Below are 14,587 nucleotides of genomic sequence, written 5' to 3' on the forward strand. Positions count from 1 at the left end.
AAGATTAATCATCAGTTCGAAGCAGCTGTAACACTATGTTCTATGCACTTCTGCTGCCATTTTAATTTTTAAAAAGCAAATGGAGAGGCTCTCTACAAAATTCAATGCCACAATAGCAATGACTGAACCAGAATCACAAAATTATTAACAGTTCACTAAATTGTCTATTAACAACACATATCAAAAGGCTGCAGGAAAAAAACTGTGTGCCTGAAATAACTGATCAGTGAATGAAAAAAAAAAAGATGTAAGGAGAGGAGATGTAGGCAAACCATTTTGATTTTTGAAGAACCAATTTCCACACAATCAGAAAAACAGCAGAATATCACAGACAGTATATTCGTGACTTTTATCAGCAAAAAAACCCCATGGATAACCAAATTGAAATTTATTAATGCTCAGAAAAGAGAGAATGATGCTGGTATAATAAGGCCAGGGAGTACACTCACTTCTTAAAATCAATAAAACACATTAAAAACACTCCACAACAAACATACATACATACATATATATATATATATATATATATGTATGTATGTACGTATATGCACAGTAAAAAAAGTTTTCTTGTGCAGGATGTACATATCCTTAAAAAATTAGAAAACCAGCATGCAATGACTGAGCTAACAATGGAAACACTGAATACATAAAACAATTTTGTTCAGTGATACAAATATAGCTACTTCATTATCTCACTGGATGGCAAGCTACATAACTGAACCCTAAATGCACATTAAAGAACTCCTACAACCAAAGGATGATGTTTCAAAGCGAAGGCCTAAGGCCAGATTTTACTACATCTCTTTACAAATCATTTGAGTGACTGCTTCTTAAGCTACCACAGTTTGCTAAACACATCTTCACCTTAGACTACAAAACAGCTTATCAGAGGGTGATACACCACTCCAGTATTATTCAACATTTGCATCAGTGACCCACTAATTTATGGCACAAAACAAGATTTTATTTATGTGAATAAATGCCAAGGAACAGCACCTCCTGTGTTCCCAAGTAACTACATCAAAACCAGACAATGGAGCATCTATAAATTTGTGGCTTGTTGAACAATTATGTGGTACTGAGCACCTAGCAGAAAAAGACTAAAAGACAAATTAGGGTTTTTTTTCTCTAAAAACACAAAGTAGACAACTTAAAACAATTCCCTGTCAGATATCTGCCCTTAAGCCTTCCTTGATCTTTACCTACCAATATAAACGAAGTGCAGTTTTAAAGGTCATTCAAACTGGAAAATGGAGAATGCCTACAACTAAGGCAAAATGTACAACACAGATCACAGTTATAAGATCCCTGGTCCCAGAACAAGTGCACCAAAAACAAACACAAAAAGCTTTTCATACTACTGTGGGTTGAAGTGCACACACTTTTCAGATGCACAGAATGTGAAATCCGCCATGTATTTCTAAATATGCATAGGAAAGTGTGGTGACACTGATCTTTAGAGTCATGTCTTGTCCAACTCACTTATTTGGAAAATGGGAATATTTGAACAGTGCAGACGCACAAAAACATCCATACACACAGGCCATGCCACAGTATTTTCTCTCAGAAGAAATGCGTATCAAGACACAGCACTACCCCTTTATTTGGAAAAGCATACAAAGTGAAAAGATGTGAGAAGCACCTGCAGTAGTCCCCACTCACTTTCTAGTCCCTGCCACAGTTCTTGGCAAGAATGAGGAGAACAAGGTAAAAAGCAAGCTTCATCAATCCCTGGTAACAAAGCTCTGGCAGGACAAACAGCTGGGCAGCTCCAGCAGAGAGCCCAGGCTGATACAAGCTGAGCAAGCAAGCACAGAGCACCCCCAGAGGGCCGGAAAACCTCTCCCATGAACACAGGCTGAGTGAGTTTGGGCTGCTCAACCCAGAGAACAGACATCACCAGAGAGGCATTACAGCAGCCTCCAGTAAAGGGGCTACAAGAGAGCTGGAGAGGGACTACTGACAAGAACATGGAGTGATAGGACAAAGGGCAATAGCTTCAAACCTAGCAAAAGCAGGTAGGTTTAGATTAGATGTTAGGAAGAAATTCTTGACTGTGAGGGTGCTGAGGCACTGGAAGACTGCCCAGAGAAGCTGGGGATGTCCCATCCCTGTCAGCCTTCAAGGTCAGGGCTTCAAGTACCCTCATGTAGTAGAAGGTGCCCTTGCCTATGGCAGGGGGTTGGAACTAGATGACATTTAAGGCACCCTTTCAACCTAAACCCATTCCAGGATTGTATGGATAAGGCACTCTTCTTCCTAAGGCACCATTATGCACAAACAAGCCCTGCTGTCCTGCAAATAGCTGTATATCTGCCTGCTGATGTAAAGAAGTGAATTGATTTCTCATTGTGTGCACAGCTTGTGTGCACAGCTTTTTTATTATTTATTTATTATTTTACCTATTATTTATTTAATTTTTATTATTTATTATTATTTATTATTATTTTATTATTTATTTATTTTATTTCTTTTTATTTATTATTATATTATTATTATTATTATTATTATTATTATTATTATTATTATTATTATTATTAATTAATTTATTTATTTATTTATTTATTATTTTACCTATTAAACTGTAACTCAGCCTGTGAAGTTTTCATTTTTACCCTTCTGATTCTCTCCCCTATTCCACAGTGAGGAGTGAGCAGGTAGTTATGGGAGGGCTGAACTGCCTAGGAAGTACCAGTATCATCCAAATACACCAAGAGATAATTAACCAATTCATCTTCAGATTTCTGTTTTATTTAGTGGTTCCTGGTATCTCCTGGTAACATGAGAAAATAAACCAATGCATTTATCTTCAACCAAAAAGAAAATTGTCACAGCTTTTTAATCCATGAGGTAACTAAGGTTAAAGAAAATACTGCACTGTATAATCTGACTTATGTAGGTAGATGATATTCTATTATGAAGATATACTAAAGTCAAACAGTAATCTAAATCACACCCTAAACTATATAGCAAACAACAGAAATTACTGTTAGAGCATTAATATGCACTAAATCTTGAAATACTTTACATTAAATGACTGGAACCTCACTAAAACTTTATTAATGTATGCAAAAATATCGCATCTACAGAGAAACAGAACAAAATCCATAGCACATGAACACACACACATATATACATACCCACATATACATCCACATACACACCTGTATATGTACACATATACACATATATACACACACATATATTAAATGTGTGCAAATATTTAAATGCTACACACAGGGATATACAGACATGTATGCACACACACAAATTATGTACCTCTCCAAGGGCTTCATAGCGCTTTTGGTTCCATCTATGCAAATCTTCACGATAATTAAAAACAAATGGCTCCCCAGTTTTAATGTGTCTTAATTGCCCTTCTGTAAAAGAAACAAAATCATTACAGTTAATATGCTTCTTCATTAAAAGTAAGACATACTCAATTGCTGAAAATTTTAAATGAAGTCTACATCTAAAAATCCAGCCATCATGAATTCCTCCTCATCTTTGGTTATAGGCTTTTTAACAGAAAACAATTGTAGCATAAAAAATTGCACTCCCATTTTATTGTATACACTGCTAGATTAAGCTAAACAGAAATTATGACAGTGAAATTGCACAGAGATATCAAATGCCAGAGTACTTCACAAGACATATTTACATCTCAACTGCTATGAATTAACAGTGAAATGTAAACATTAGCAGTTAATATTTGATCTGCAGGTGATTGAATTGTAACTACAAATCTTCTAATTCAAAACTAACTGCATTATAAAGAAATGCAAATAAAAAAGGGGCTGGAAGCTGGAAGTAAGGGAAAGATTTATCTTCAAGCTTAACAACTTTCTAAGCTAATCTGAAAAGAACCATGTCCACAGTTAGGGAAAATATCTTAACTCAAAGATGAAAACAAGTAAGACCTCCTAGATTTAGGGTACACTGAGACTACAACAGTAGAATAAAGCAGAATGCTTGTTCAGAGCAAAACTACATGCTACTTTTGCTATCATTGTAACTTCCTGTAGTTGACCTTGTTTATAGCCAAAGTTAACAGCAAATCCAACCACTTGTGAAGACATAGACTGTGTTAAAACAATGATAATAAAAAGGCAACCAGTAGGAAGTCAACTACAAGAACAAATATTTTACCAACAATGTTTCAGCCTATCAGACAGGACACAAGTTATGATCTCAGAGCATTAGAAAACTGCAGTATATCAGTGAAACGCTAAAAACAGTGGTATGTGTCAGTAAACTTTGAAAGCTGAAACAAAGGTTCCTCTGTATTGTTTCCTCTTGGATAGAAAAAAAATACTTGGTTCATGTATTTACAGAACTTTTACACTTTGATTCCTGATGCTTTAAATAAAATGTTTAAGATCTGATGTCTATGTTATGTTATCTGATGTCTAATAGTTATGCTTATCTACTGATTTAACTTTTTTCCAGACCTGCCTTACCTCATGTACTAGATACCACGGAAGTATTTCTCCACAGTTTCCTACCCCTGTGTTGGGTTCAAACATCCTCCTTCTCATATTTTTCATAATAACTTTACTTTCAGCTGCTTCTTCTCAGATACATACTCTTCAAATATGCCATTCAACAGTACATGAACTTAGCTCATGTATTTACTCGCCACAAGTAACAAATATCTGCTACATTTTTCATTTGACTTTCTGGAACCCCTGCCTTATTCAGATTTAAATAATCTAACAAAAAACTTCTGTACTTTTCCACCATAAAAAGAAGCATGATTAAGACATAAAAATACACAACTGAACATTTGAATTAAATGTATAAAAGCAAAATGGTGACTTTTTTGCTTTGCTGACCCTTAGCATATGTAATAGGTTTTCCGCCATTCTATGGAAATCACTCAGGCTGTGAAGTTTAGTAATGGAATATTCAGTAAAATAATTCATTCCCCAAAATTCAAATTTCAGCCCTTTTTATCAGCTACATATGAACCATTAACTCTGAAGTCAGTAAGGAAGACAGACACTGTGCAGATCTAAAAATAAGGAGCTGAAAAGTGACAGAGCTGAACTCCTTCCATCAAAGAAAGAGCATCACTTTCATGACACTTTTAGTCTCTAAGTACCTACCTGTGAAAGCCATCAGGGTATTAAAAAGCTAAGTGTTGCATAAATGACTATCATTTAAAGAAAAGCTCTTTTTTTTTCCTTTAAAAGTGTAAGATGTAAAACAGGCAGATTTAGAAACTAAAGTTCCTCTGTTCACAGAGCAGGCACTGCAAAGAAGTAAAATTGTAAACATTCCCATTTGTTCCACAGGTTTTAAACAATCATGAAAGAGTCACTTCCTGCAGTCTGGTATTACTGTAGCTCAGAAGTTCATTTCTCACCTGGGTTTTAAAATGCATGCACTGGAAATTATAAATACTAAGTCATTTAACACAGAGACTGAGCTAGCTGGAAGTACTTGCTTGCAGTTGTCACACACTTGGCTGCAATGCAAAATTATGCTCCATACCAGAAGAGACAGTCTATCATATTGCTTATTCTCCTATCAACATACATAGGTGTTTTCCTATTGGTGTTAATGGAATAGCTGGGACAAATTATTATCTAAAAAACAACTTCTTCTGTAAAAATAAAAATGAATCAGGAAATAATACATTCCTTAAATGAGTGACCAATCTTTAATTCTGATTTTTAAATGCTACAGAAATTGCTTTCAGAATTTTTTGTATCAAAAACATTTTTGTAACAGAAAACAGGACGTCATAAAGTAGGTCCAGTACAACTCCACAATATTGTATGAAATGAGGGATTTTTGTAATAATTGTATGAAATAAAAAACAGGCCTCAGATTTACAAGTCTATCAGCACTAAAGCTTAAAATTTCAATCCTAGCAGGAAAGTAAATTTTAATAGGGACTTATAAGGTATAATTCAACTTCTGATAACTGCTCAACATTATTCTACATATGTTCTTTACAAAGCATGTATGACTTACTTTCATTAAAAATGTATTCAAATCCTTCCAAAGTATCAGGAAATTCAAGTGGTGGCTCATCTTTTTTCATTAATTCATCCAAGTCTATTCTAGACAATAAATCTAAAAAAGAAAAAGAAAAAATACATAATGCATACTGTGTCTTTTATTTCCTTTCTAACACTAAAAAAATGCATTTGCTGATATTTGTAGATCTTACAGACAGAAGAATATCCCAGTATTACTAAACACAGGACAGTGTTATGGAAATCCTGTTCAAGGTTCAAAAGCTGGACTTCACTGCCTGTACACATACTCATTTATTTACTTATTTATTTATCTACCTATTTATCTCTATGTTAATCTAAAAATGTCCAGAGAAAGGGAAGTCACCAAAGACTTAGCAATTTGTTTCAATGATTCATTACTTCAATGTTAGAAAGTAAGTCTCTGAGGTATGCATCATGGTTTTAACATAAAGTTCTCTAGCTTCAGTTTCAAATAATTGATAGCGTCTTAAATGTCTTTTTGAGGAGTTCAGATTATCTGAGGACATCATCTGACTGGCATTCATCAGATGTGTGACCACACCAGTCTTCAGCCCCTCTTTGATACCCAGACTGTTAGGCCTAAATCCTTCGCTCAACCCCTTTAACAGCCCTCAAGGTAGAGAAACTTCCATCCACTTTACAGCAAGCCATGGCATACACATCCTTTTCAGATTAGGACTGTATGGCCTGGTACAGCCTACATACCGTAACCAATGCAAGTACACTAAAATTAGCATAATTTTAGCATTCTTTGCCCTAGATTTAAGGATTTCCATTTAACCAGAGGCAGACTTATGGGGACATCTTTACATCTACCTGTAACTACCAAACAATTACTGCTAACAGGTAATAGTGTACAATGATCTCTTCTCATTGCATATCACCCACACAATGCAGTGCTATGCATCTAACATATTTTCTGATTATTAATTTAAAAAAAAAAGGAGAAACAAGAAACAATTCAGCAGGATTTCACCAAAATACATTTTCCTACTTGTTCATTAGATGAAATTGAAGACCACACAAACATTCTGTTCCAGAGTGCTAAACTGACTTGAACTATAATTATTTCATAAATCAAGATACTATGTGTTACCAAGGAAATACACTAAGTGTTCTAAGTGTATGGATTTTTACCTTTATTATTATCCAATGCTGTAGCTCAAGAAAAAGAAAACCATTTGAAAAGACTAATTTTCTTTAAGTTTCATTCGGCATTAACTATGTTTCCATCTTTGTATTACTTAAAACAATTATTTTTATATTTTGTACCACTATTTTTGCTTGGTCTTGTTGCCAGTAGGCTACCCACATTACCTAAACTTAGGATTGACACATTCAACACTTTGGAATTTCTACTGTTTAAAATGTACTGAAAATTATCTTTAACATTCTTGAGAGTTCCTTGACCTGCACTTCTACAACTCTTCAAGTTCACTTTACATTTATTCCAGCATCCATGATTGTCACCAACTCTTCCTTCTGAGTGATTCCACTGGGCAAAGCTGGAGGACCAAAAGCCATCTGGTATGGTTGCTGAAATTCAACCTCTTTCCAACAAGTACTATGGCTTCTTAGTATCTCTGTAGCATCTAAATGTCTATATAATACCAGATACTGATTGGATGATTCTAAATCTGTCTTTCTCAGCTACAGCTCACTTTTACATCATATCTGTTTAACAGCAAGTCCCCTGAAATTCAATTCATGCAAGCAATTACGTGTTTGTTCTTGTGCACTGTCCTTTGGAAGTTCTGCAGAAGCTCCTTTGGTTCTCAACCAAATGATATGGAAAAAGAAAATAATTTTGTCAAAGTCTCCCACAACAGGATGTAAAAAATGTGTCCTTTCTTCCTTTGTACTTTGACAAGATCAAGGTAGCAAGTCTTTAGCACATCTTTCTCTCCTTGGTGAGGAGACTCCAGTCACACTGCATCCGTAGAATTTAATTTCACTTGAGTTTCCATACCATCTCACCATGATCTATTTTGAGATGTATTTACACAGAAGTGTCACTTACTATACAACAACAAAAAAATCAATCTCCTGAGCACCAAGGACCATAATATATGAAGTATATTATGCTGATTCACAGTAGGTACAGCTTGTCATGATTTACAGCTTTCATCAGTCACTAAGAAAAACTGAACCTGTTCTGAGCTGAAACCACTAACACGTTCACTTTTTTCTTGTGCAACTTTTCAAATGAAAATTATCTAAAGTGTCTTACAACTTAGCAATTCTTTCCAAATCTGATCTACTATTCTTACCTAAGGTCTTGGACTTTCTAACTCAATTTGAAATAGTTCAACAGAGCTGAAAACTGAGTGATCTGCAGGAGACCTTCTATAGCTAAATGGAAAATCACTCAATCACATCATTAACACTAATCCTTAAAGATAATCAAATTAATGCCATGTATAAAATGGGAGTTTACTTCCAAAGCTGAACTATAGCTTCCTCAAAAGATACTAATTGGACAGAATTGGCACAAAGTTTTATAAAAGCACTAAAGCACTACATGGTTTTCACCAAATACCTCACAAAAACTCAGCTGCAACTGAAGAAAGGCCATCTATCATCATGTAATGGAACACTGCTTTCTAATAATGCTTTGATAGAAATCCAGGATGTACACTTGAGTGGTAAGCTATGTTATTTTTCTCCTTTGAAAGACAATTTAGAATACAACTGTGCGATGCAAACACTTAAACCAACTAACTTTAACTTTGGTTAGTTTACTTGTAGGTCTAACCACCTTCCTGTACTTCCAAAGCTGAATGCCACTATCTAAAACATGCCATTTATGTAAATTATTTTTACCCCTAAGTCATTTAGATCTGTTAAGTTTTTAAAACATACAAAGGGAACTTTATAAAACCAATATGGATATCAATGTCCTGAAAGCCTTTTTCCTTTTAGCACTCTAGTCTGAGAGCTTTCTAAAAGCTGTAATATGGTTGTATAACTTTTGTATAAAACAAAAGCATCACCCAAATTAAATCAAAACTTCTGAAAACTAAGAACATAAAAGCCAGTCAACTTTCTAAAAGGACAATTATGAACATTTTAAAAAGCAATGAATAGTTTGTTCTGTTACTCCTTACCATATATCATTATGTTTTATATCATCTTATGAAAATACTGATAAATGGACACACTGTTAGACAATAAGCAGCAGCACAGGTGGACTAAGAGTCTCTTCTAGTATTGTTAATTCCCAAGCTCTAAATTATAACTATATCATATTATTTTCCTTTCCTAAACAATAATTTCTGAAATGTCAATATATGTAAAAAAAGGCAAAAAAGACTCATACCCTTTAATGCAGTGGTCTTCTCTTTTTCATCTGGACCTCCTTGCTGGAGCTGAGCCATCATTTACCCAAACTATGTACAAATTCTGAAATACTGAGGTAACTGTAGATTAATATTCAAAGGATGATCTGAAAAAGAACGAGAGTTGGAAATTAATAAATCTACTGACTTCTCCTTCAACAACTCTTGTCTGCTACTGTTTACATCACCAAAAAAAAAAATTCTGATTATTATAAGCCCAAAGTCTGACCAAGTTTGGGTAAAGATTCAAGTTAACAAGAATGAACAATACTTCTCCCTAATCCTAAAAGTACTTCTACCTAATCAAAACTACTTCCTTCTTGATTCTATGTAGCATCAGTAAACAATAAGCCTTTTCCAGAAGCGCAATACCTGCAAGTCCAAAACAGAAGATACAAGAAAAACAAAAGACAATCAACAGAACTTCCACAATCTTTATGGATTTTCTTCCTCAAAAACTCCACTTTGTTGTCATTACTGTACTATATAGTTTTGTTTTAGTAAAGGTACATGAAGCACACAATTTTAAGCCACTGTGATTTCCACAATACATTACTGGTATTGAAATGCATTTGTATTATAAATGTATTAAAATACAAAGCTACATTTGTCTAGCTACAGAACAAATCTCAGTGTAAATTCAAGACAAGACTTTACATACAAAATCTATTTCCAAATTTCTTCTTCTGCAGAGAAGGCAAACCAGACATTCAAATCCACAAACTCTTTCATCTTGAGTCTGACACCAAGGGAGTGAACTACCAAATCACAATTGCTTCTTCCTTTTCAATAAAAAGACTTCAGTGCATTGAACTCTTATTCCCTTAATCTTTTTTTGGTTCTTTGTTTCATGTGTCAGTCATTACCAACTTGTTTTATTCTTCTCCCTCATGTACTTCATCATTGATGAGCTTGTATGAACTCTATTGTAACTTGTCAAAACAGTAACAGGATTCACCAACTGTACTATTGGCTCCCTAACACTCAGACCTGCAAGAAGGAACACCAAAATGATTAAGTAACAGCAGTTCATTCCATAGACAGCAGAAAAAAACCAACAACTTAGCATAATAAAGACTACTTTTCTATTCTATGTAGACAAAACATATTAAACATTTTCTTGTACATTAAAGGAGCAATTGTATATTGTATATTAAATACAGCAGTTTAAGGAGGTGTGAGTTATGAACTAAGGAGAGGGTTTGAAGGATTGTTGTGATTTGGTCTTTTAAACTTGTGGGTCTAGAAAGTCCAATAATCCATTTTACAAGTTGGAACTATGGCAGACTTTGACACCTTCCTGTGTAAAGTTTGTTCAGACAAAGCTGATGGGAAACAGCAATACACTTTACAAGAGTCTTTTAAAGACACAACTTCAAATGAGTTGGAAAGGAAAGGTCTGTTTATAGTGAGTACTTCATAAATTATGACATGATTCAGTTAAAATGTGCATCTTTTGTCCAACCCTTCAGTCACCACTCATAAAAGCAATCACAAAAACAACAGCAAAACCACTGAGATTTTTAATGCATTTTCTAACCTATAATGTTGTCAATGTAAATATTAATAATTATTAATTTTTATTAATATTATTATGTAAATATTTGTGATTCAAATGTTGATTCCCACACATGGATGGTATTAAATATTTTCCTCAGATGCTTCCAAGCAGTCCATAGAAAAAAGACTACCAAATACAAAATCTTGTCCATCTTGTTTGTACATCTGCAGCACAAACCCACTATATAGTAATATATTCTAAAAAATTCCAGCATATTCTAGTAAAGCATATAGAAAAGAAAGTAATTTCAGTTTAAATTATTCAACATACTAAAAAATGACAATGATAGTGTTTTGTAATAGCCCAGATTAAAATTACTCTAGTAATATGAACTTGAGTGGTTCTCCCTATACAACATTCAAAAATTCATCATTTGGTATAAGTCAGTTAATGTGGTTAACAAAATACAAACAGGTCCTCAAATATTTGTTGTTAGCTAAGGGAAGAAACATAAAATCTATCTGAACAGATTTACCTTGGAAAGCGAGACCCCACCCCCTGATCAGATAAATCAGTGCAGAGACCAGGAATCTTTGCCATTCTTGTCTCTGTCAGGGATACCATTCTTCTTCCTTTATTAGATGAAGACCCTGCCACTGAGTAGATAACAGTTCAACTGCAAAGCTAAAAGCACCAGAATAAATAATTCTGAATTTAGCTTTGTGAGACAGAATTTACAATTCTTTTTGACAAAGTAAAAAACTGTTACAGCAGCCACTGGAGGCAGGACTTGATATCATAATGAGGATGGAACAAGTACACAGTACATTATGCATTGTTTCTGTGAATACAGGATGTTTTGGAATCCCTCAGTGATACCTGTTTAATTAACTAAGAGAATAAATTACTTGAGAGAGTTGGATTTCTTTTCTTTGACAGAGAGGTGCCAAATCCACTACTGATGGTACAAAAAATAAACAATAGAAAATTATGAAATTCTGAATGGTTCCATATAGGCAAAGCAGGAATTGTAGGCATTCATTTCAAACTGCAGTTTATTCTAGGTACATATTTCAAATCCCAGATCTTCAACTGCATATACTGACCACGTCACATAATTCCTAAATGCCATCAAGTTTCTTGTAATAAATACAGACTTTAAATGTGTTATTGTATTGATGTTCTTAAGTGTGTTATTCATACAATTACTTAGATTAGTCTTTTGAAAACACCTCTGTGGGGTTTTTTTTATACATACCGCAAGCATATCTCCTAAAGCACAAGTTACTATTTCACCCGAAGAAATAGTTACAGCAAATAAGTTTACGCATATTTACTTGTATGTATCTCACTTATGCATGAAAGCTTACATATTCTGACATAAAGTATCTTATACACATTCTGTGCCTCTTTAACTCTATCCTCTGCAATACTTAAAAATAATTTGACACAGATATTCTTGTTTCATGGTTTCACATGAGCCAATGAGGCTGCATTTTCATTATACCCCTGCTTATGTAATTACAGAAACTGGTAGACTCAAAACAAATGGTCAAAAAATTAATTTTTTAAAAACACACACATAAGAGAACATACAGGTATTTCATGTTGTAAAGTGGTATTAGAAGCTTGGACTACAGACCTTGTGATGGCATAACAGTTGTATTTTTTAAATCAAACTGTTACCATATGACACCATATCATATCCATACACATGGTACACATACACAGGTTTCAACATACTTTAAAATGCTCTTCATTGTGCAAATGCAGACAAAAGAGAGACAAAAAAAATATTTTGCTCTAAATTAGCAATACCTGAAGCTAAGTCAATATAACAAATACTCCAAAGAAAAGCTATCAATTACTGTAGCATTACCAACAAGACAGAAGTAAGAAAAAAACACACAAGTATCTTCAAAAAGCACAAGTCCTTCAGGCTTATCTGGATACAATGAGTAGGTGTTACCAGAATGCCTCTTTGTACTGCACTCCTTTATTAAAATATAATAGAATGAGAGTCCTACTCTTTGTAAACTGACATCCCAAGCAAGCTAGGAACAAGTATGGGTTAGATCTGTATAATGTGGCTGATGACCGATTAAGACCCAATTCTTCTTCAAAGAGATGACTGGGTGACAGTTTGCCTCAAGTGCCTAGTTGGTATTGTCTCAATAAAGCAAAAACCTCAATAATTTATCTTAGCAGTATTTTCTCTCTAATTAGATTTTATCTTTTCCCACTTTAGGGGCACTACAGATGGCATCAGTAACTGCATCAATTAAGGTTGTACTTCACTTTCCCTCACTTAAAAGAATGTATTTTTAAGTGCTTATTGGTTTACCCAGCTCTGAAAGGCTGTTATTTCCAGTCTGCTTCAGACTAAATGGTTTTGAAAATGTCTACCTCTAGTATAAGAAGATTCAGAGACAGCATCTTGTGGTCTGTTCTGATGATGTTAATGAGCAGCTACAGCACCTCCATGTTAAAGACAGCATTTCTATGTTAGAGATCAGAAATTTAGGATCAGAGGACCAACTTAGTAGTATGTGCTTCCTGCCATTAATTAACCTTAAAGCCTGTCCTGCTCTGTTGAAGTTAAAATGGCCTTTCTCATGCATTTAACACAGACTTACTAAGACTTACCAAAATTTCAAGAAACTTTACCTAGTTGTCCAGAGCATGTTCCATACCACTGCAAAAGGCAGAGGAAAGGTGCACAGGAAGGGATTAATAAATGCTAGAAGGGCAGAAGTAACCACTTAGAATACAAAGAAACTGGCAACGATCCTTAAGCCCCTGAATCTCAGTAGATCTGTGTACACTACCAAATGGTGGTAGAACTTGCTAATAAAGTACACAACAGCAGTCTGCTCTGAAGTTTGATATAGTAGCACAGCAACCACCTTCCAGCTTTATTTACCCCGTAACTTCAAACAATGGATGACTAGGAGCCACGTGCATTAGCAGGATGTGTCAGCAACTTATTATACCTAGTGGAGTCCACCCAACTCCACACATTAACATTTTAATGATTTTGGTTTAACTTCCTTGAAATGCTGAAAATTACCTTCATAAGCATACTCATATTAACACAAGCAGGAGAGTCAGTTTTCTTCATAGTAGCTTGTAGGGTTTGGATTTGTGCTGAAAACTGCATCATTAACACTGCTGAGCAGTGTTCACACAGCATCAAGGGCTCCCCCTGCTTCCATGTGCTGCCCTGCCCAGGGGCAGGGGCAGGCAGGGGTGCACAAGAAGCTGGGAGGGGACACAGCCAGGACAGTTGACCACTAACCACATGTTGACACACAGCAATAAAAACTTGGAAAAGAAGAAACTGGGAATGTGTAGAACAATGGTGTTTGTCTTCCCAAGTTACCATTACATGCAATGAAGCTGTGCTTTCCTGAGGATGGCTAAGTATTTGCAACTCCTTGTTTTGCTTTGTTGGTGTGCACAGCTTTTACTTCTCCTATAAAATTGTCTTTATCTCAATCCATGAGTTTTCTCACTTTCAGCCTTCCAGTTCTTTGCCCCATCCACTGTTTGGAGACTGAAGCTGCAGCCAGAGGAAGGACTTGCCCACCTACTGTGCCTAATTCACAACACCACAATACAGTACTTTGTTAAATATGCAAACTATCAATTATTAGGTATACAGGACCCTACTTCGGTTGACCTAAACAGACAATTACCTAATGAATTAGGCCATCGACTCTGGGGACAGAAAAAGT

The 14,587-nt window shown here is 34.9% G+C and overlaps 1 protein-coding gene across 6 annotated transcripts in view; it reads right to left on the reverse strand.

Moving 5' to 3' along the window:
- Positions 1 to 14,587, reverse strand: part of ARB2A (ARB2 cotranscriptional regulator A) — a 263,468-nt gene that overhangs the window by 231,945 nt on the left and 16,936 nt on the right. For 5 of the 6 annotated variants that reach the window (XM_077171064.1, XM_054651873.2, XM_054651871.2 and 2 more), the window contains 3 exons: positions 9,331 to 9,456; positions 5,983 to 6,084; positions 3,280 to 3,380 (listed from right to left, as the gene is read on the reverse strand). In XM_077171064.1, coding sequence (XP_077027179.1) covers positions 3,280 to 3,380; positions 5,983 to 6,084; positions 9,331 to 9,391 — 264 coding nt within the window. In that variant the 5' untranslated portion in view covers positions 9,392 to 9,456. Of the gene's footprint in view, positions 1 to 3,279; positions 3,381 to 5,982; positions 6,085 to 9,330; positions 9,457 to 10,010; positions 10,033 to 14,587 lie in introns of those variants that run through there. The other variant, XM_077171062.1, reaches the window with a different exon arrangement.

The sequence above is a fragment of the Agelaius phoeniceus genome, chromosome Z (assembly GCF_051311805.1).
Source record: "Agelaius phoeniceus isolate bAgePho1 chromosome Z, bAgePho1.hap1, whole genome shotgun sequence".
Classification (NCBI taxonomy): domain Eukaryota; kingdom Metazoa; phylum Chordata; class Aves; order Passeriformes; family Icteridae; genus Agelaius; species Agelaius phoeniceus.